Below are 21,799 nucleotides of genomic sequence, written 5' to 3'. Positions count from 1 at the left end.
ACCACAAAATGGTGATTTCCACATTCCCACCTGGAGTGTTGTGTCCAACTCTACAGCCCCCACACAAGAAAGACATGGACCTGTGGGAATGAGTCCAGAGGAGGCCACAAAGGTGCTCCAAGGGCTGGAGCCCCTCTGCTCTGGAGCCAGGCTGGGACAGCTGGGGCTGTTCACCTGGAGAGGAGAAGCTCCAGGGAGAGCTCAGAGCCCCTTCAAGGGCTCCAGGAGAGCTGGAGAGGGACTTGGGACAAGGGATGGAAGGACAGGACAAGGGGGAATGGCTTCCCACTGCCAGAGGGCAGGGCTGGATGGGATATTGGGAAGGAATTGTTCCCTGGAGGGTGGGCAGGCCCTGGCACAGGGTGCCCAGAGCAGCTGTGGCTGCCCCTGGATCCCTGGCAGTGTCCAAGGCCAAGTTGGATGGGGCTTGGAGCAACCTGAGATAGTGGAAGGAGTCCCTGCCGTGGCAAGGGTGGAACTGGATGGCCAATACAAACTATTCTGGGATTTTGTGATAGCTTTAGAAAAACATTTGGGGCAATAAATTGAGCCACATGCTAAAGGGATTCAACTCACCTTCACTGTCCAAGCCCATTTACTCCAGCAGTAACTGTCTCCTTCCAGACAATAACTGGGGAAAGCAGACACCAGCACTGCCAGGACTCTGCACTATGGAAAGGGCACAAAAATGACCCCAGTGCTTGGGAGATGGGACTTTCTCCACACTTCTGCTCTCCAATCCCATTGTTAGAAGATGGGAACAATGGCAGCACCTTTGGCCAGAGCTGATGGGGCATCTCTAAGAGTACAAACCACAACAAGCCACTGACACCAATCCCCAGCACAGAGGATGAGCCTCATCCATCAACATGCTGTTCTTTTACAAAGAAAACAACATGCGGTGGGAGACTTTGGAGGAAAATAGAGATTTTGCCATTTCCCTCTGCCAGATAACTCTGGTTACCTAGGAACAGACACTTCTCCGATGCGGCCAGTTCTCCTCATCAAGCACAGGATGAGCATTTATTGTCTTGTGATCAGGAGAAAAACACAAACAAAACCCAGAGCTCCACGGGTGACATGTAACATCACACACAGACACGCCACGTGACACCTGACCACACCAGGAGCCAGGGCCGGGTTAATGGTGTTAAGAACTTTTAGAAATCTAATGTAAACATTTAAAAACATACAGAGGAGTCCAAAAAAAACCAACAACAAAAAAAATTAAGCCACGGTTGTTCAGGCAGCGTGTTGGGTCAACTTTCTGGAATTACGGTTTCTGGCATCGAAGAGGAGGGAGGGGGATGAGATGGCAGTTCCCACCTGGAGGTGCATTGATCTCCACAGGGATCTCAGGCAGTGCAGGCTAACAGGGGGTGATTTTGGTGTCCAGCTCCAACCATTCCAGTGGGCAGGCTCCCAGGCACCCCCTCTCCTTGCATCAAGAATTCCCAGTGTGAGTGAGGGTGGGTGCTTCAACACAGCCCCCAGATTCTCCACGGGGGAAATCCCACAGAGAAGCAGGATGTGGAGCCCCCAGCAACGCTTCTCCTCTTCCTTCCTTTGAAACCTCCAAGTGGACACACTGAAATGGGGCAGGCATCAAATGGTTTTGAAGAATTTTGGCAAGAGGCTGAGGGTGGCGAGGGGCAGGACTGCGGTGCACCATGTCCTGGCTCCCAAGTGTGGCCAATCCCACCTTCAGCCCTGTTGACCCTCACCCCGTGGTGCATCCATCGTATTTCCAGGGAGTCAACACCAGGCAGTTCTTTCACCACTCCGATGGCAGGCGACAAAGAACACTTAAAATTACACTTGACACTAGACAAAGGCACCTAAAAGCTTCACAATGCCATCAGGTCTTGTTCTGTTTAGAAGGCTCCAAGGGCTCGCCCTCCCAAGCACGTTGCACACTCTTCAGGAGAAACCCCTGGAGCTGGGAGCACATTCCACGTCCCAGAGCCAGGGGAGGGTTGCTCCTGCAGCAGGGGGTCAGTGTGGCTGTAAACGGAAATTTGGGCAGGCTCTGCCCTCCCATTCAGGGTTGCTTTAGCTTTGGCCCTGGTAACACAGGGGTCGTGCAGACTCCAGCCTGTGCTTCCCTCATTATTTACAGTGTGACACAGGACGAGTTAATAGAGAAACGGAGAATTCTGCAGGGGCGAGGGGGAAGAGGGAGCTCTCCTCTGTGAACTGTGATTTCATTAGATAAGGCACATGTAGAGAAAAATTTTCAAAAGACCACTTGCAAATCAATTCCACCTAGCTAGTATCATGTCCCTGTCCCTTTCCAGGAGCCAGTTTTGTTTTCCAGTTGCTCAGTGTGAATTTGGGAATTTGGAATAACCCCATCAACAGCCTGCCAAGGCAGCAGGCCCCAGGTCTGATCCCCAGGGTGCCCAACCCCTCCTAGGTCTCCCAAATGGAGCATTCTGGGTCATTGGCAAAAACTTTGAGAGCCAAAGACTTGGAACACTCACTCCCTATTAAAAAGTTGGGAACTGACCTCCCAGTTTGGACAGGTTTGAAAAAATTCACAGCAGGCTGAGGGGGAAGAGGAAACTGCAGCCTTTGCTGCCTGGATCACTGTAGGACACAGGGAATTGGATGGCTCAGGCACAGAATGGAGATGAATGACAAGGTGGAGGATAATCTCAGGGAAAACAATCCCTCTCAACAGCTTCATCCTCCCTTCAGCTGACCCTTGGAGAAAGGCAGGAATCTCTCTCTCATGGAAGTTCTGCCAGCCACAGAGCCAACAGCAGCCATGAGGACTAACAAGCTTCCCTTGGTCTCCCAGACCCCACTGTAATGTCTGGAGTTCAGCTACACCAGCAGAAGGGAGAATTAAACTATTCATTGTAACAGAAGCATTTCCAAACCACACTGGGGCTCCAGCACTGAGATAAATCTTATTATATTATTATAAATTATCTTGCATCCAGCTCCTGGTCGGGAACCCAGGAAAAAGGTGCCTCAACAGGACAAGGTGTGTCCAGTGGGGCATTCCGTGGGCCAGCACAGAACCTGGCTGGAAGTTACATGGTGGGGAGAACTCATGCTGAGTCTCTATACCAGGGTAAACATCACCAAGGGCAAGTGTCAGCTCTGCACTGGTTCCCACTGGGCTTCGATTCAGGCTTTAGCGAGCAATCATGAACCTAAGGAGATGAATCTGTACCTTTGGAACACACAGATCTGGCAAGAGGTTTTGGCAGCAGGGAAAGCAAGACCTGTACCATCACAACAGCCTGAGCCCGGCAAATGAGGACCTGTGGGGACTGCACATCTGAGGACTCACCCAGGGCACACTGTTACCTGCAGGGATCCTCCCACGGAGGGTGGAGCTTTCACCAATCACTTCAGTGTCACCAGTACCAAAATGTAAGTGCTGCATTTCCCTTAGAGTGAAAAATTCCACATTATTCATCCGTGAGAGTAAACACCAGTTGCTACTAATGCTCTGATTGCTTTAGCTGCAGACGGCGTGGCGCTGTGCTGGGCATTCCATGGAAGCTGAGCAGGAGCAGGGGCAGGAGCAGCTGTGGTAGTGTTGCCATCGTGGGGAAGCCGAGCCTTTTCCAGGGATGGTCAGGAAAGGATTCCCCTCAAGCAAAGGCAGTGAAGGGTTTGTTCTCAGTCTGCAACGAGGCAAATACTGGTGACTCAAGGCAAACAAAAAGCTTTCTGCCATGGCCGTGCAGTGCAGTGGAGGTGGGAAGGGCTCAGAGCACGGATGTTCCGCAGGGATCAGGAGACAAGAACCAGAAAGGTCCCCGAGGTGAGTGGGGTGCTTGGGGGGGAATGCAAATGATCTTTTCCAAGAACAAGAATAAAAAGACCAAAAAGGAGAGAATCCAGGCAGTTTGCAGCTGCTGCTGCTTAAGGCCATTGGTTTCCAGAGGGGTAGTTGGGCACTGTGGGATACTCTGGCAGGCTGTTCCCAGAAAAATTACTGTACTGGGCCTCCCTGCTGGGAGGGTTCCTCCACGCGCCGCTGTTCCACTCGTCTTGAGCCTTCTGGAAGCTTCCACCACCCCCTCGGTAGATTTTGTGTACCTAAGGGATAAAAGGGAGGACAAGAGGAGAGTCAGCACCAGGAGCCCAGAGCTTTGCCTCTCAGAGCCACTTGGGAACAGGATCATGGATTTGCTCCTCTCTCTGTGAAGAGCTGGATTTCTGAGGAACAAAGCACAGAAAATGCAGTAATACAGTGAAGAGAGGTGAAGATAGAGAGTATCAACCCAATACTTTAACACATTTCAGCTGCATGCACAGAATTCGGGTGGGGGATCCCATAGCAAGGGAGCCAGCCCAGGCCAGGGGCTTGAAACCCCTCCAACACAGAGTCCAACACCACTGCTTCCACAGAGCTTCTGCTTTCCCTGTCTGCCAAAGCTTTCCAGAGAGTCCTACTGCAAATCCTTGTTTCTGCAGAGCCCAAATTCCCACCCTGCCACCTGGTCCCCACTGCAGATGCTTCACCATTGACCATCCCAAAGAGAAACAGTTTGGACAGGTTTGAAAAAATTCCCAGCAGCCTGAGGGGGAATGTAATCACAGGATTGCTGAGGCTGGAAAAGATCTCAAAGACCACCAAGTCCAACCATCAGCCCAGCTCCACTATCACGTTCACCACTAACCCATGTCCCAGGGGCTACATCCACATATTTTTTGAACACTCCCAGGGATGATGATTCCACCACTACCCTGGGCAGCCTGTTCCAATGCTTTACAATCCTTTCTGTGAAAATAATTGTTTCCTAATATCCAGTTCAAACCTCCCCACTTCACACAGCCTCAGGTTGCTCCACATGAAGTTTGCTTTGCACGGCATAAAGCAACATCACCACACGACACTGTGACAACTTCCAGCCTGAGCTGTCTTGTGCTGTCTAGATTTGTCCTCCAAAAACTCTGAGAGACATCAACTGACTGCACTGTGCAACCTTTCAAAGCAGTGATGGCTTGTGGTGGCTGCTGAGCTGCCTCTTCACATTATTGTGATACACAGCAGGGATTCTCCAAGGCAGAGAGAGATCTGAAGAATCTCAGAATCCCAGAATGGTTTGGGCAGGAAGGGACCTTAAAACTCATCTCATTCTGCTCCCCTGCCATGGGCAGGGACACCTTCCACTAGCAGAACCTACCCTTACAATGCAGATGAGCATCGCGACCGCTGACATGGTGAACATGACGGCAGGGAACAGCATGAACACAGCAGCTGCCACGCTGGTGCTGAAGAAGGTGATGGCTGCCAACCATCCACTGGAAGAAACAGAAAAAGAGACACAATATCAGTATAATCTGCTTTTCAAAGTGTCCAGTCCAAAACCACTACACCTTGTTATCAGAAAAACTGTTTACTCACTTATAAGGCCCCATCAGAGGTTGCCCAGAGCAGCTGTGGCTGCCCCTGGATCCCTGGCAGTGTCCAAGGCCAGGTTGGAGGGGGCCTGGAGCCACCTGGGACAGTGGAAGGTGTCCCTTCCATGGCAGGGGATGGAATGGGATGAGCTTTAAGGCCCCTTTTAACCCAAACCATTCTCGGTTTCTGTGATTCATAACCCAGAAATTACAAGGCAGCTTTTAAACTCCTCAAAACGAAATGAAACATGAAGATAATTGACGAAATTCAATGCAGGTATTTCCCCAAGATCTTGCCAGCATCTCTCACTAATCCAGTCTGAGAGCTTTAAGTGACAGCCAGCTGCACGGAGTTTGGGAAGAGAAGACATATTCCCAAGGTGCTTTTGGTCGTGCATCTAGAGACCAGAACTGGGATCAGGGAACACCGTGGTCCTGTAATTTCCACTCCATCTCCATTCCTTCGCTGGCAAAACCTAGGTGAGGCATCAGCAATTCTGAAACCAGAGTGTTAAATGGAGTGCTAAGACTTTCCATTACTTGTAGTTTCAGCACGAATTGCTCTCAAGTCTCTACAGACAGGAAGTTAAAATGCCAAACAATTATAACGCAACCAGGGACAGACACTAACAAGCTCCCATTTATTTTAGAAGAACTCTCACAGTACTTCTCATAGGCCAACAATGAGTCACCACACTGAGCTCACCATGTGCTGCCAACACTGAGGGCAACGCTGAGCCTGACAGGCTTAAAAGGCACAAGGAATGGACACTGAGGGAAGAGACTACAAAGAGCAACCAGGTGAAGATCACAGAATGGTATGGGTTGGAAGGGACCTTAAAGCCCAGCCAGACCACGTGGGCAGGGACACCTTCCACTAGACCAGGCAGCTCCAAGTCCCATCCAACTTGGCCTTGATTTTGGCCAACACAGCAATGAAACCCTAATGGTGCACCCCAAGAGCAGATACAGCTCTGCCACTGGGGAAAGCAGAAAGCTTCTTCCTCTCCATCTTGTGCAGGCTCCCATCAGCCTCTCCAAGTCCATGGAAGCAGCCACAGCTCAGAGCTCCTGGGCCTGCTGGAACACCCCCGCTTACCATGCTCCCCATCCAGAGAAGCCGATTGTCTGCAGGACCGTGAGGAGGAACTGCGCCCCAAAGATGAAGAAAAAGGCCATGAAATTAAAGGAACTGTCCGACCTGTGGAGAAAGAGAGGAGGTCAGGGGGGCACTGGTGCCTTATGCTGCCCCACGCCCATGTCTGACCCCACCACCACATTCAAACCCTCCACAGTGGTGACTACAGCGGGTTCCCTCCACGGCCGTGTGTTGGGAGGCTTCTCCCCCTTCCCTAGCAGTGAGAGCACACAGCTCCATGACTCAGCAGCACAGATTGTCCCAATAACCTGTCTCTTGCAAGGAATTGCACATATGATGACACACAAGGAGAGGCTGAGGGACACAAGTCTCCTGCAGAGAGTCTGAATCATTCTCTGACCAAACATCAGCCCAGCCTGACACCTGCCCAGCTCCGCCCCTGGCAAGGAGGCACACAGGGGCCTGATGCTGGCAGGCAGAGCTTCTCCATACACTAAAAATGATCACTGAGCACGAGAATTCCAGCTGGAAATGTCTCAGTGTCGCTTGTCATCATGTTCCCACGCCCAGGGTAAATAATCCAGCACTGGGACATCACAGGAGGGAAAACAGCCATGAGAGAGGTGGGTGGTACCCTGAAAGCAGAGGCACACTTCCTATCTCAGCAGGCTCTCCATCCTCAGGATGTACAGGTGAGGTCCTGGAGTTAATGCAGGTACAATAATTAGCATGAAAATGACCCCAAGCAAGATGCTGACAAGGGACATTCGCAGTGTCTGTCATGGGTGCACTGGGGGCCCGGCACTGCCCTGCCCAAATCTGGGCTCTGCCACAACACATCTTCATCCCATCAAACCAGCCACATCAGGCACATCTGAAGTTCCTCAAACTATCATTTTTAATGATACAAATGATTCCCATACTGTAAGGAACTCAAAGGCCCAATAATTTATCTACGGATCTACAAAAAATACTTCAGGTGCTTGTGAGGCAATTTGGTGCAAAGGGGAGTGATTGGAAAGCTCCAATCACTGCCAGTTCCTGCTTAAACCCTGAAAGTATTTAAATGCTTATTATTATAATTATTGTTCTTATGCTAATGGTCGTTAGTTTTATAATTCTAGCCCCTGATGCCTTGGGAGGAGATGAGGGAGGTGAGGCACGTGGAGAAGCCTCCAGTCAGACCCACGCTCCTCGGAGCTGCCCGTGTTGGTCTGGGTGTCTGCCACAGATGGTGGTTCTGGAAGATTTGTCATCCTTGAGTATCCTCACAATCCCATCCTTCAAATACCATCTCAGAGTACAGCAATGCAAAAGAAATACTTTAGGCAGGGCCTGCTGACAGTGGTGCCTGTCAGAATCCAATTAACAAGGATTAGGCTCGAGGCTGAGCCTTCAAACAGACTCTTGCAGCTCCGACCTGAAGGGGCTGGAGGAGTCTTCATTTGAAAGGATCTGCAGGAATTAGTGGGGATGCAGAGAAAAGGTGATTTCTCATCCAGCTTTCTGGTGCAGATTTGCTACAGCTTTGCTCTAGCACCAAAGCTCTGCAGCTAATTGAATTTGGGATGCAGCGGGATGACGAAGGTTGTACAGAAGCATCCTCACAGGACAGGGTGCCAGCACTGAAGGATGGCCTCCTCCAGGACAAGCAAGGCTGATTTTGCCTCTGGAATCACCTCTTGCTGTGATCCCAACAGTGCTGCCCCTCCGCAATGATTTCCATGCCTTTTCCCAACTGCTGTCCCAGGGGATGATCCCTGGGCTCCCCACTCTGCCCCTGGGGTTGAGTCTTTTTTTAACTGCAAGTCTCTGCACAGAGTAACCTCAGGGAGCTCTCAGCATTCACTTGTATAAACACATCCAAACAACGTTCAAGGAATAATGAGAAACGGCCCTTGTGGAGCCTGGGGGAGGTCAGCAGGGAGGAATAATTTTTCCCAGGCTTTAGAATGGAAATTCCTCTTTGAACAGAGCTCCAGCACTTGGAGGCCCTGGGGCTTCTGAGCTCCAGCTTCTGGGGATGGGGACAAACTCCAGCCCCAGAGTGCAAGAGTTCAGAGCTGGGACTTTTATGTCATTTGGAACTTTGAGACAAATCCAACCCTCCTCTTTCCAGTAGAAATGACCCTCCCCTGTGCTCCATGATGCCGCTGGTGATTTAACAGCACCTGCCCAGTGCTGTGGGCACACAAAGCATCAATTTAGAAACTCATTTAAACAATTAATTTATCATGTGCTAGACAGGACCCACCTGCCACCTTCCATTTTCATCAGCTGCTTTTGCTGTTATCTAAACCATCACAGAGTCTGGTGAATAATCAGAATCCAGAGTATCCTACTAGGAAGAACTTCACCTTCAGAGGGCAAACCCCTGAGCGGTGTGTGGGGTGTGAAGGTGGCCCCTGGCCCCTCCTTTCCCTGTGTCAGGCTGGGAACTGCTCAGAACCCTCCTAGCTCTGCCAGGCTTTACACATTAATGTTTGAGTGATGCCTCGTGGTCCACAGCAAATGCAAATGATTATTAATTAAAGCAAAAATGTAGGATGGCTTTAAATATTTGTGGAGTTTCAGAAGGACTGACTCCAGGGAACTGCTTTTATCTAAAAAGCTAAGCAGACAAGCTCTCAAGTAGCTGGAGACAGAAATCAGAAGAGTTCTCAAAAACTAATAACTTAATAGTCTTCCATCAAAATAAGCCTAAATGAAGCTTTACCAAATTACCTGTTCTAATGCTGCATTGAGATGAGGGTGCTGCTAAATTTGAGATATTTAAGTAAAATATGAATTTAACCCTCTTAGAAATGGCAAACTGCCCACCTCCAATCTTATGTCACCAATCTTATGAGTCCTGCATCTAGTATTTAAAAGTAGCCGCATTCTTCTTCATTTTGAAAGTAAACAAGACATTCAGACATCAGGTGCTGAACCTTCACCCCAGCCAGAGAGATCTCCCCCAGCTGCACTGCACAGTAACAACTGGGGAAACTTCCAGAGGAACTGGCCCAGGAGCACCTCCTGGGCTCACACTCACCGAAAGGCTTTGTAGGCAGGTCGGAACCAGCAGACGTAGCCACAGGGGCTGAAGAGGATCAGCCAGAGGATGGCCAGGCCAAAGTTGACCCCATTGCCTCCCCCGATCCACCAGGCCAGGCAGGCGATGAGGTTCACAGCCAGCGTGATGCAGTAAACTGGGGAGAGGGCAGAGGAGAGAACATGGAGTGGGGCACTTTCAGGACTTCCTGAGAAAAGGAAACGAGAGATAATGGCTGGGGCTGTGTCAGGGATGGAGCTCAGGGAAAGGTTCTTCCCCCCGAGGCTGCTGGGGCACTGCCCAGGCTCCCCAGGGAATGGTCCCAGCCCTGAGGCTGCCAGAGCTCCAGGAGCGTTTGGACAACGCTCTCAGGGATGCTCAGGGTGGGATTGTTGGGGTTTCCTGTTTAATGCCAGGAGCTGGACTGGATGATCCCTGTGGATCCCTGCTAACTCAGGATATCCCAAGACTCTATGAAGGTTACACTGGGAAGGGTCCCTGGGGCAGCAGTGCAGCTGCTCTGAGCGAGTCACAGGCTCCTGTGTGACCTGGAGCTGGGAGCACAGGAACATGCAGCTCCAGAGGGATCCTGCAGCACAGGGATAAGGGAACTCTTTTATGACCTGTCAAAGCATGGAGAGCTTAGGTAGCAACTCATGTGACCAATAGACGACTCAGGCCAGTGTTATTATGAATTATGAACAAAGTCTAATTTCCATTTATAGCAAAACCCTTTGTGAGAGGAGAGGGGCGTAACCCTAGCCCTGCCCCCGCCTCTGAATGACTCTGTGCACGCTGGGGTTGCCTCAGGAGCCATCTCTGAGCCAGCTCAGTGCCTTGCAGGCTCTCTCTCCGCTTCCCTGGGCCTCTGAGGAAGCCTGGGTATCAGCTTGGGGGCTTGACAGTGCTGCCTTGAGCAAGGGGATAAACAAACTCCAATCAGGCTGAGAATATGGGACCACAGGGGTGGCTTAGAGGCTGTTCCACATGCCTGTTCCTGTCACTTGGATAAAAAAAGAACAGTTGACAAAGGCCCCCAGAGCACAGCAGTGCTGCACTAAGTAGTAGTATATGAAGCGATCTGCTCCCCTATTTTCCTGGAGCTCACATCCCTGGAAAGGGGGTTCAGCCCCAAGCCAGGGGCTCCCTGCAGCTGTCCCTGCATCCCCCCAGGCTCTGCCAGGCTCAAAGAGGCCAATTTACAAGCTCCTATTTTGGAAAACTGGTGGTGACTCTTAAAAGCCTTTGTGGCAACCTGTATCAACAAGCACAGAGAAAGGAAAAGGTGGAAGGTCCAAACGCCAAAGACCCTCCAGCACAGCCTGGTGATGAGCTCACGGTAACACGCTGGACCTTGGCCTCAGTAATTCTGGAAAAATTAAATTCCTTCAATTTCTCTTCACCTGTGCCAGGGGAATGTATCCTGCCCACTCCCCACTTCACTCCCTGCCATGGCTCTGCAGCTCATCAGCACATCACTGCCTTGGCCCTTCTGACTCTCCCCTCTCCTCCTGGGCACCGACCTGCCTGCCTCCACACAGCCTGAGGGTCCTAAACAACTGCAAGGTTATATGGCCACAAAATAATACTGACAACACAGTCAGGGGAATGAAACCTTTACCCAGCTGCTACTTCTGATTACACATGGCCTGAGAGTAAAATAAAACATTGTTTTACTGACAAGAAAATGTCTTCTAAGCAGCCAATGAAGCTTTGTATACAATGGTTTGGATGTGCCGTAATGTTGGGGGGAAGAAAATTAGTTATTTACATTCATTAATTCTAGGGATTTAAACTAACATTTTGTAGGTTCCCCACCCCTGGAAGCGTCCAAGGCCAGGCTGGATGGGGCTTGGAGCACTCTGGGACAGCGGAAGGTGTCCCTGCCCATGGCAGGGGGTGGCACTGGATGGGCTTTAAGGTCCTTCCAACCCAAACATTCTGGGATTCCATGAATCTATGACACTTTGTTTACACACCAATTAGCTGTACTTCTCCAAATATTCATTTCCAGAAGCTATTTATTCTCCCAAAGTGACTTATTTTTCAATACCCAACAAAACACCAAGACAAGACCAACAACAAAGTTTTAAGGAACTTTTGGCTCTCCCTGTGCCTCGGGTCAGAGTTTGTTCTCCAGCAGTGGGAGCTCTGGTACAACCTTCCCCAAACCTCCCTCCACCTTAATCCAGCGTTCACATCCAATTAAAGTAATGAGCAATCACCCTTCCAGCAACAACTTGTGTGTTTCTCCCTTTCAAAACTGGCCTTTTCTTGTTTAACTTCTTCCCTTTACATGTCTCTCTCCAACCCACGCCAAAAAATCGGGGAGACCCCCGCAAGGAAGTGTGCTGCAGATGGAAATGTGAAACTCCTGAGTGCAGGAGATGGAAATGTGAAACTCCTGGTGCAGATGGCAGCTCTCCTGGCCATGCCCAAACCCCTGGCTCTCCTCCAGGCTGCCATTAACTCGACTGAGGGACTCTTTGTTTCGGGAGAGAGGAGGACAAAGGCGGCTTTACAGCTTCGACATCGCACCAGTGAGTCTGGAGGGACAGGCAGCTTCTTCAGGCAAGAAAATTACAGAGCTCATTGCAGCAGCTCCACATAACCAAAGAACAATGGAGCCATGGATTATGCCATTATTTATGCACACAAATCTCTCTCCTACACACATCCCGTGCATCTGGAATAAAAGCCACACCACCAAATGCAGAGCTGGCAGAAAACAAGCTTTCCTTCAGTGAGAAGGGTAAAGAGGATGACAAGCATTTGGGGAAAAAAAGATAAGCAAGGCAAAAAGATTCTTAATCTTCCAAAGCCTTCCCTGTGGTTTCCTAGGCCTGCCACACCGATTTCATTCCTTGCAGAAGAATGGTCAATTTTCATTCCCGGTTTCTGAATGGCTGAGGCAAATAACAGGAGCCCTGGGTCAGGGGCCCTGTTCACACAGAGTATCAGCACATCACCAGCTGTGACAGGATCAGCTCCCACCTCCAGCAGGATGGGGAATGTTCGGGGGGCTCTGGATAGCTAAGGAAGAGCCAGCATGCAGCTAGAAGATACTGCTTCCGTTGGAAAGAGAAATGTGAGGCTAAGAGGGAAGTTTAGCCTTCCTAGAGTGAGTGGGGGGACAGGTAGCAGCAAATGGGCCACAATTATTTTGCCTAAAATTCTCCTATTCCTCTTACTTTAGGGGAACTGGGAATTTCCTTAAGGTAGCTATTTTTGGGAGTCAAATAGGGCTTACAAAAAGGCTGGAGAGGGACTTGGGACAAAGGATGGAGGGACAAGACACAAGAAATGGCTTCCCATTGCCAGAGGACAGAGATAGATGGGACATTGGGAAGGAATTGTTCCCTGGGAGGGTGGGGAGGCCCTGGCACAGGGTGCCCAGAGCAGCTGTGGCTGCCCCTGGATCCCTGGAAGTGTCCAAGGCCAGGTTGGACAGGGCTGGGAGCAGCCTGGGACAGTGGGAGGTGTCCCTGCCCATGGCAGAGGGTGGGAATGGGATGAGCATTAAGGTCCCTTCCCACCCAGACCAGTCTGGGATTCTGTGATCATTTGACATTAATAAAGGTATCAAATGTGGTCTGCTTTCTCCCTCTTCAGATTTACTAATAGACTTTTCCAGCACTGATAACCTCTTTCCTTCAAGATCCTTCTAGGATTCAAGGCACAGCAGCTTACAATTCAGGCATAAAGTTCTATTAGAGTATTCTAAGGGGGATCATTGCTCCTCATCAAAACTTTAAAGCACATAAGCCATTGAGATCTATGGGGTTTGGCTACACAAATACCCTTTTCCAGCACAGGTTGTTTTTTTGTTTTTTTTTCAACTTACAGATCCACACATGATAGATTCTCTTCACCAGGAACTGGTAATCGATGGGAATTTCATCAGCAAAATTCTGGTAGAAACATGGTTTCAGAGGGATGAACTTGGGGAGCGGTGGGAAGTTATTCACCTTTTCTGGAACACAGAACACAGATTTCAGCTGGGAGCAGAAATGTGTCATATCATCCACACCTTCCCAACAGTGCTGCATGTTCATCCTCTCCCTCGACCACAAATATATTGGTTTTCTTCCTCAGCAGTGGACAGGACATTTATTCTACTGCACACAAGGCTGAGAGGGGAATAGGAACAAGCTAATAAACATCACATGGATTTAACACCTTTACACATCAGTGTGAGGCTGGTGGTAAAAGGTGCTGCAAGAAAAAACCCTTAAAATAAACTCCAGGATGAGCTTCTTCAGGAAGGGGGAGGTGTCAGCAACATCTGGGGGAAACAGCTGCACAGAGGTGTTCAGTTACAACCCTTCAGAAATCCACAGCTAGAGGGAAGAAAGGCTGGGGAGTGTCCAGACAAGCAGATTTACCTTCAGGCACCAGCTCTGGGTAGGCAGGAGCACGTCTTGGCCATGGGTAAGGCCTTAGGACCTGTTGTAGCCTGGGACAGTAAGGAAGGGTGCCTGAAGGTATCCCCAAACTGGAATTCTGTACCCAGGTATCATCCAGTTCAGGGAAATAAGTCAGATGTCAGGAAGGAATTCCTGGCTGTCAGGGTGGGGAGGGGTGGCACAGGGTGCCCAGAGCAGCTGTGGCTGCCCCTGGATCCCTGGCAGTGTCCAAGGCCAGGCTGGATGTGGCTTGCAGCAGCCTGGGACAGTGGAAGCAGTCCCTGCCCATGGCAAGGGTTTGCAACTGGATGAGCTTTAAGGTCCCTTCCAACCCCAACCGTTTTGTGATTCCATGATTCTGTGTCAGGGATTATTTTATTTTGAAAACACATGAGATTTTTAATGGGAAAAGGGTACATTCAAGTCTTTCCTGCAATGTTAGGCCCTAGGGAAAAAAAAAAAAAAAAAAAAAAAAAAAAAAAAAAAAAAAAAAAAAAAGTAGAAAAGAAAAAGCTTTGCATTCAGAGATAATAAATCAGCAAATGCTGCCAAAAGCTATATGGTGAAGAAAACCCTACCTTGGGAAGAATTTCTGTTTTAAAATCAAGAAATTAAATGTCTAAATCCTCTGCTGCTGTCAGCTCCCAGATTCGTCTCTGTGTGTGCCTGGATGTGTGCTCCTACATGTTTGGGAATGTTTGCTCTTGCCTTCCAGAGCTGATTAAAGTTTGATTCCAGGGCATTGTGACTAATTGTCTCTAGCCTCCTTCAGCCCCAGTAAACAGAATTAAAAACAACCAGAGGAAGAGATGAAGAATGTCCTGGGAAAACCTCCAAATGGTGCAGGAGACAAGAGGAAATGTCTGAACAAGAACTGTCAGCACAAGAGTTCCCCTTCTCTTCCCATTATCTCCGGCTGAAGAGACATTTTGCAGGAGCAGCTCCTCAGCTCCGTTTGAAGGTTGGCAGGGAAGAGCCTAGAGCTGCAGCCAGGCTTTAGGAAGGAAAAAAGGCTTTCCCTCATGCATATTTTCACACAGAAAATATGGTGAGAACGCCCACTGGGAATACATCAGAAGTAGCTACAGAATAACGTCTGAAGTCACCAGCCCAATTTGACTAGTCCTGATAAAAACAAACATCAAGTCTTCTGCCCCTCCTCACCCATCTCCCTTAAACCCATTTTACATTAATTCAGATGCCCTCCAAGCTGGTTTGAGTTACTGGTTAACACCACTGCTGACTCCATCCCATGGAGAGCTAGCTGATGGCCTACAGATGCTTTCAAAGTCCACAGGAATTTGGACTCCTTTGCATTAATTTTTTGTTTGCTGTAAACACCTAATGGGATTTCTCCTGCACAGTGTGTCCCTGCAGCCTGGACAGGGATTTAACAATGCTGGATCAAGGGAAAGGGAGGGGACACAGCTCTTAAAGCTGAAAGGACAGGTCTCTAGGGAAGGCAGTAAGACCAAGATTAATCAAATGCAGTAAAAGCAGATTCTCTAACAATTTTTTTTTTTTTTTTCTGAGGGATGAGGAAACTTCTATTCCGTCCCTCTTCAACAGCTGAAGCTGCAGATTGTTCCTTTGGTTCTGCTCTCTCCCATTTTCTGTCATGGACAGCAGAGCTGCTGCCAGCTCCCAGTGCAGAGCTCCCACGTGGTGGGGACAAAACCAAGCAGCCACTGCAGTTTGTCATTTTTCAAGTTCACAGAATGGTGCAAACACCCCATGATTGTTTGCTAGGTACACAAAGCGGGGGATTACACCTCTTCCCCAGCTGCTGCCCACCTCCTCCCACCCAGAGACCCTGCTGTTCTGGGTTACTTCTGAGATTAGACAAAATAAATAACATGAAAATATCCCGTTTCATGTCTGACTGCAGAGCTCGGAGTGCTACAGTTCTCCCATCAAAGCTGGGATCAACACATCAGATCAGCAAATGCACCCCAGGCTTTCAAAACCCAAACTGCATCACCCATGAGCTGCAGCTGGAGGCAAATTTCAGACTTCCTCTTATTTAAAAAAAAAAAAAGTTGGAATTTCGTTACTAATTTTACTGCAAGCAAAATTTGGATGGATTAATGTCAATAGCACAGCTAGGAACGCTGTGGAAAGCCTCTGAAAAGAAGGAATTATTCTCATGTACTTTTTTCCTGAATAGATTCCACCCTCATAAAACTTTCAAGCAAGTCACAGCCAAACCTTTATCATTTGAGCAGAAACCTCAGGTGACAGATCAGGACACAGCAGGAAAGTGAATGTGAGCAAGGCAAGAGAAGTAGCTGAAGAGCTTTAGGGGTCACCAAGGTCTCAGGAAGGGACGCAGGTCACATTCCTGACACGTTACATCCACCACAGCATCATGAACAACACTCTCTGAAACCACTCTCCCTACGTGCTGCATCTGAGGTGCTCTTACCTGCCATTTCTAATGCTTCTGTTCCCTGGTGAGGTTTCAGACAGAGCAACAGATCTGTTGGAGAAAGAAAATCAGGTCAGCACATGTCACTAACCAGCACCCAGAGAACCTCCTGGAACCGGGAATATTCCCAGTGTGCGACAAACAAGAGCCCAGGGCTCCCACTGCAAACTGCTCATGTCAATCACCCAAAGGAGGAAGGCTCCCAGAAAGGATCCTGATTTCTCCTTGTGCAGAGGAAACTCTGGCAGCACCTCATTCAGTCACTTGGAAGGTTTGTATTATCCAGCAGCAAACAAATGTGTCCCTGGCTCTCCCTGGCAAAAGCTGATGATGCTCAGGGAGCCCCTGCCAGAACACCTGCAGCCCCCAGGGGCAGCTACTAAGGTCAGGGTGGGATGCAGCAGAGCTCATACATTGGAAGAGAAATGTGTAGAGCTCACCAGACTTAATGCCTCATTTAGGTGTTGAGAAGACTTGTTGGCTCCTGGCTCTCTGTGGCACTTCCCAGCTCCTGGAACAAACAGATAATCCCTGTTAGCTGGGCACTAAACTCCTGCTTAACAAAAAAATAATTAGCTGGAACCAAACCCAACACCCCTCGTTATTTTAGAAATTCTGCACAAATGCAGATTCATTCTTCCTGTTACCACCACTGAGTGTGGCTGTAACTCTGGTAGAGGCAAATCCTGGGAAGTTTACCCAGCATCAGCCTTGTTGCTGATTTTGGCAGAGCTGATCCCACAGATGAAATACACAGAGAAGTCTTTGCTGAGTTTTAATTCCACCCCTTCTTCCTTAAGGATAAAAACACCATGTGTCCCCTACCTGCAAATCCCAGAATGGAAACACAGAACACACAAACCAACCCTGCAAACCAGCACTGTGGAGTCTGACAGAAATGAAGGAAGTCTAGACTAAAATCTGCCCCTAAAAACACAGACAGCAGCTGCAGCAGCAGGGTCAAAACAGCCACACCGTATCCAAATCCCTCAGGATTTACAGCAGCTGGTTCCCCTTTGCTGCACCTCGGTGCTGTCCTCTCCTGTGCCCCCGGTAAGGTCTGGAGGCTGCAGAGTTTTGCACTGGCACAGCTGCTTTGTTGGGCTGCTTTTGCTTTTCCTTTCATTTGAGCTGCTCAAACCCAGCCCATGGAGACAACAGCACCAAGGACTGTACCAGCAGCCTGTTCTCCCTCTGCAGAGATGTACAAGCTTAAATATGTCTGCACAGAGGAGAACATATTCTTTTCCCGGACCAGTCTCTAGGAAGCGCTAGAGTGTGGACAGGAGGCTCTGTCCCCTGGGGGCTGCTCAGGGATCCATCCCTGCCACAGCTGAGGCCTCAGGGCTGTCCCTCAACACCAACACTGTTTTGTAGCTGATGGTTTGGAAACGGGAGCCTTTTGCTTTGCATTTTTCGACTGTGTGAATAGAAAACAAAGGATGAAGACAGTTAAGAACACCATTAAAACTTCACCCCACCCTTCTGCAGCTGCTCCCTGTTGAGATCTGTGAATTCCCGGGGGGAGAACAAATGGCCCACGAACACCAGCTACACTAAAGCTCTAAGAGAGAGGAATCGTTTACAGAAGAATGAGCCTGTAAAGAAGATCCTTGTTCAGAAGAGGACTATTTAGCTACTGCATTTCAGTGTTCCTGTCCTACAGCTGCAGAGAGGTGTCTGTCCACTGGAAAAGAAATCTGAAGGAAAGACTGAGGGAGACATTCCTAGCTTGACAGAGCCAGATAATGGGTTTCCTGCAATGGGCAAACAATGGTTTTCCTGTGGCCTCCTCTCCAGAAGACCTGCGGTGCTGTTGAGAGGCTTTAACTCAAATAAATAATTAAAACCCCCAGACAAAGCAGCATTCTGGTGATGCACCCCCTTCCACAGATAGATGTGGTTTGGACCCACAAAGCAGCATTAAGAACACGTCTTTCAGCAAGGATAAGCACACACGGCCATGTTTGACACTGAGTAATCACTTCCTGAGACGTGCTAACCTTCCCAGTTCCTGGTAGAAAGACAAGGAGCTTCTTCCCAAGATTTTCTCCCCAGTATCCAATCCAACCCTGCCTTCTGTCAGTTTGAAGCTATTCCCCCTTGCCCCTGGTCACTACATCCTCTTGTAAACAGTCCTACTCCAAGACATAAATCAGATCTCTATCCACCTGGATATTTTCAGTTTTATTTGAAATAGGTGAAACCCAACACCCTGCACCCGCTGCAAAGATTTTCTTCATCTCTAACTCACTGCTTGAGGAGGGAGGAAAATCTCACATATGCTAAGGAAACTCCAGTGTGAACTTCCTTTTTCCACTGTGCTCATCCGTGGTCAGTGAATAACTCCGAAGTTTACAGTCCAACGCACATGACTCAGGAGTCCACTGGAGACAGTTGGAGCTTTTCTTCACCAGAAACTCGCAGACAAAATGCCCTGTGTCAGTTCCAGGGACACCACTTCCCTCTCGAACCAAAACACGAACACAAGCAGTGCTGTTTTGCTAGGCAGACAACACGATTCCTTTGAATGTGACTGCAGTGCGAAACATTGCACCATCTCAGATTAGGGAAAATTTTGTGAAGGAATACCCGAGGGAATCTGAGGCACATTTTGAGTATCACAGAATCCTGGAATATCCTGAGCTAGAAGGGACCCACAAGGATCATCCAGTCCAACCCCTGGTGTTAACCAGGAGACCCCAACAATCCCACCTGTGAGGAAATGGCCTCAAGTTGTGCCAGGGGAGGTTCAGGTTGGACATCAGGAGGAATTTCTGCATGGAAAGGTTGGCCAGGCCTTGGTAGGGGCTGCCAAGGGAGGATTGGAGTCCCCATCCCTGAAGGTGTCCAAGGAAACCCTGGATGTGGCACTCAGTGCTCTGGGCTGGGGACAAGCTGGGCATTGGCCACAGGATGGACTCGAAGACCTTGGAGGTCTTTTCCAACTTTAAGGACTCTGACTCAAGAGCTTCCACACAATCCTGTACTCCAGGGTTTCACCCAGAGCACTTTGCCAACAGCAAACAGAGGGGCGGAATCCCAGCACACAGCAGAACTGCCCACACTCCCTCAACAACAGGGATTTCACGATGGGAACACAAGCGGAATGAGAAACCTGGGCACAGCACATCTCCTGACAGTGGCTCAAGCTGAGCCTTGGGGGAGGACCATCAGACTACCAGGCTTTCAGAACCCACCCTGAGCCAGCAGACCCCAGACCTTTCAGAAGAGCCTAAAAGGGATGAGACCCCTGCAGAGATCCAGGAGACCCGGATTTGAAATCACCTGGCTCAGCAGGGAATCAGTGCAGCCCCTGGTGCTCCCAACACAAGCAAACACTCTTCTCACAACCTCTCCAGTTGAATTTAAAGAGAAACTGGTGACTCTGCACTGGTTTCAAGACAAAAGGCTGGGTTTGAGCCTCTTCCAGATGCCCAGCTCCTACCAGGAACTTCCCAGAGAGCCCAAGGCAGCAGCAGCCACTCCAAAACAACCAGCTCAGCATTATAAACCCAGAGCTGACACGGCCTGGCTTTGGTGGTGTTTCCTCTTCCTGACGCACCACCAGCCTTCACAGGGTGGGACACTGTCCCTGCAGTGACACAACCAGCCAAAAAAAAACCCCAATAGCCACTCAGCACAACCAGGGAGAACGGGGAAACTGTATGGCAGCAGTGGCCTGAGGAAAGGAGCAGGGAACTGTGAAGTTCCAAGAGTTATTCCCCTCCCACGTCATTCCAAGATCAGCTCCAAACTCCAGGAGCCCCGTGGTGACTCCTGGCTATACAGGCACTTCTGCTGCCCCATCTCCCCCTGCCCTGGAGCTGAATTGGAAGCAATTCCCCTGAGGGAATCGGAATCCCTTCCCCAGCCTGTTTACACAGCCCTATACCTGCTGCCTCAGCAGGTGAGCAGGAGCCTTAATTTGCCTATGCAAAACCCACAGCAGACAAATATTGATTTTGGTACAACCACATCCAGAAGCAAAGCGTGGCCGCTCAGGAACAGAAACTCAGACGGCTCAAGAAGACGGAAAGCACAGAAACACCCGTGCTTAGGACACAGGCCTGTGCCACTCCTTGTCACCTGCTCAGACTGGCCTCACACAGAAGAACTGGACTGCAGACAGCAGCAAAAATATTAATTGGCCCAGAATAACACTGAAATGCAGATAAATTAATCCACCAATTGCTTAATTTCTAATCCACTGCTCTCTTCATCACAGGTTCCACAAGGAAATTTCTTGAGAGAGTTACAAGACCCCGAGACCAGAAATTAGAAGAGGAAATCAGAAGGGGAAATAAAACTACCACATCCAGGTGCTGTCTGTCGAGGGCAACACACCCATCTCTGGTACCCGAACCAGAGATCAGAGAGGTTCACCCTCAAACCCCCTGGAGAACCCCTGTCACGAACCTCGCCGGCGGGAGCGGGGCCGCTGGGCTGCTGTCACCCTGTGCCCCCTGTGTCCCCGCGAGCGCTGCCAGCCGTGTCCCCAGGGCCAAGGCGGGAAGGAGCCGCGCGAGGCAATTCCCGGGAAGCTCCCGGGAGCCGATGGAGGCGGCAGCCCCCGGGGCCGGGGGTGTCAGCCCCCGCGGCACACAGGACACAGCCCGGCCCGGCTCCTCCCGCCCGCTGCCCCCGATAGCGGCTCCCACCGGGGCCGCTCCCGATCCCTCCCCCGCCCGGGCTGTCCCCGATTCCTCCCCACAGCCGGCCCGTCCCCCCAGACGTGTCCCCGATACCGCCCCGAGCCCGGCCTCCCGCATCGCCCCCTCCTCTGTGGCCCCCGGAGCCGCCCCGGTACCCCGCCCCTGGCACCCCCCGTTATACTCCGGGCTGAGGGAGGGTCCCGGCCCGCCCCTCGCCCCCGCTACGCCACGAGCCCCCGAGAGCACCCGCGACCCCTCCCGACCCGCGGCTCCCCCCGCTCCCGGCTCCCCCGTCTCTCCTCCGTGGCGCCCTGCTCCCCCTCATCCCCCGGACTCCCGGCTCCCACTCCCCCGGCACCCCCCCGACCCTCAGCTCTCCCGGCCCCCAGTTCCCTCCACCCGCGCTCCCCCTCCCCGACCCCCGTCTCCTCCATCCCTCCGCCCATTTGGCGCCCGGCCCGCCCGGTACCCCCGCTCCGATCCCCCCGCGCCCACCTCAGCGAGCGCCCGGTCCCGCTCCCCCCGGACCGCCGCGGGGTGCGCTGGGAAACAGAGTCCCGCCAACAGCCGCCGCCGCGGGGCGCCCTGCGCCAAGGACTACAACTCCCGGCGTGCCCCGCGGCGCAAAGCCGCCGCTGTCATGTGAGGGGCAGGGCGGAGGGGAGGGGCGGTGGCGCGGGACGGCAGCCGGGAGGGACAGAATTGTCTAAAGTACCGGGAGCGACCCCGCCCGGGGCTCTGCCGGGGGAGATGCTCCAGGGGCTGGGACATGGCTGGGAGAGCCGGGGCTGTGCACCCGGAGAGGAG

General features: G+C 50.8%; 1 protein-coding gene across 4 annotated transcripts; it reads right to left on the bottom strand.

The window, feature by feature from the left end:
- Positions 1-990: 990 nt before the first annotated feature.
- Positions 991-21,553, bottom strand: SCAMP4 (secretory carrier membrane protein 4). 4 transcript variants are annotated; one of them, XM_066205570.1, is made up of 9 exons: positions 21,488-21,553; positions 16,778-16,848; positions 16,335-16,388; positions 13,348-13,476; positions 9,504-9,660; positions 6,470-6,571; positions 5,154-5,271; positions 3,965-4,062; positions 991-3,404 (listed from the first exon to the last, which is right to left on the bottom strand). In XM_066205570.1, exons 3-9 carry the CDS (start codon positions 16,339-16,341, stop codon positions 3,245-3,247), a joined length of 771 nt encoding a protein of 256 aa, XP_066061667.1. In that variant the 5' UTR covers positions 16,342-16,388; positions 16,778-16,848; positions 21,488-21,553; the 3' UTR covers positions 991-3,244. The 4 variants fall into 4 exon arrangements, with proteins under 4 accessions (XP_066061667.1, XP_066061666.1, XP_066061668.1 ...); XM_066205569.1 differs by lacking the exon at positions 21,488-21,553 and adding an exon at positions 20,757-20,954; XM_066205571.1 differs by lacking the exon at positions 21,488-21,553 and adding an exon at positions 18,618-19,247.
- Positions 21,554-21,799: the final 246 nt, after the last annotated feature.

Source organism: Chamaea fasciata, unplaced genomic scaffold (assembly GCF_029207755.1).
Source record: "Chamaea fasciata isolate MVZ Bird 193981 ecotype frontalis unplaced genomic scaffold, bChaFas1.0.hap1 SCAF_28, whole genome shotgun sequence".
NCBI lineage: Eukaryota > Metazoa > Chordata > Aves > Passeriformes > Sylviidae > Chamaea > Chamaea fasciata.
The sequence above is the reverse complement of the archived record's forward strand: the minus strand, read 5'-3'. Positions and strand labels throughout refer to the sequence as shown.

Coding starts and splice junctions, on each gene's coding strand:
- SCAMP4 (XM_066205570.1), bottom strand. Junction 6,572..9,503: donor CCTGCCTACAAAGCCTTTCG/GTGAGTGTGAGC, acceptor CTTTCTCCACAG/GTCGGACAGTTCCTTTAATT. Junction 4,063..5,153: donor TGCTCATCTGCATTGTAAGG/GTAGGTTCTGCT, acceptor TTTATCCCTTAG/GTACACAAAATCTACCGAGG.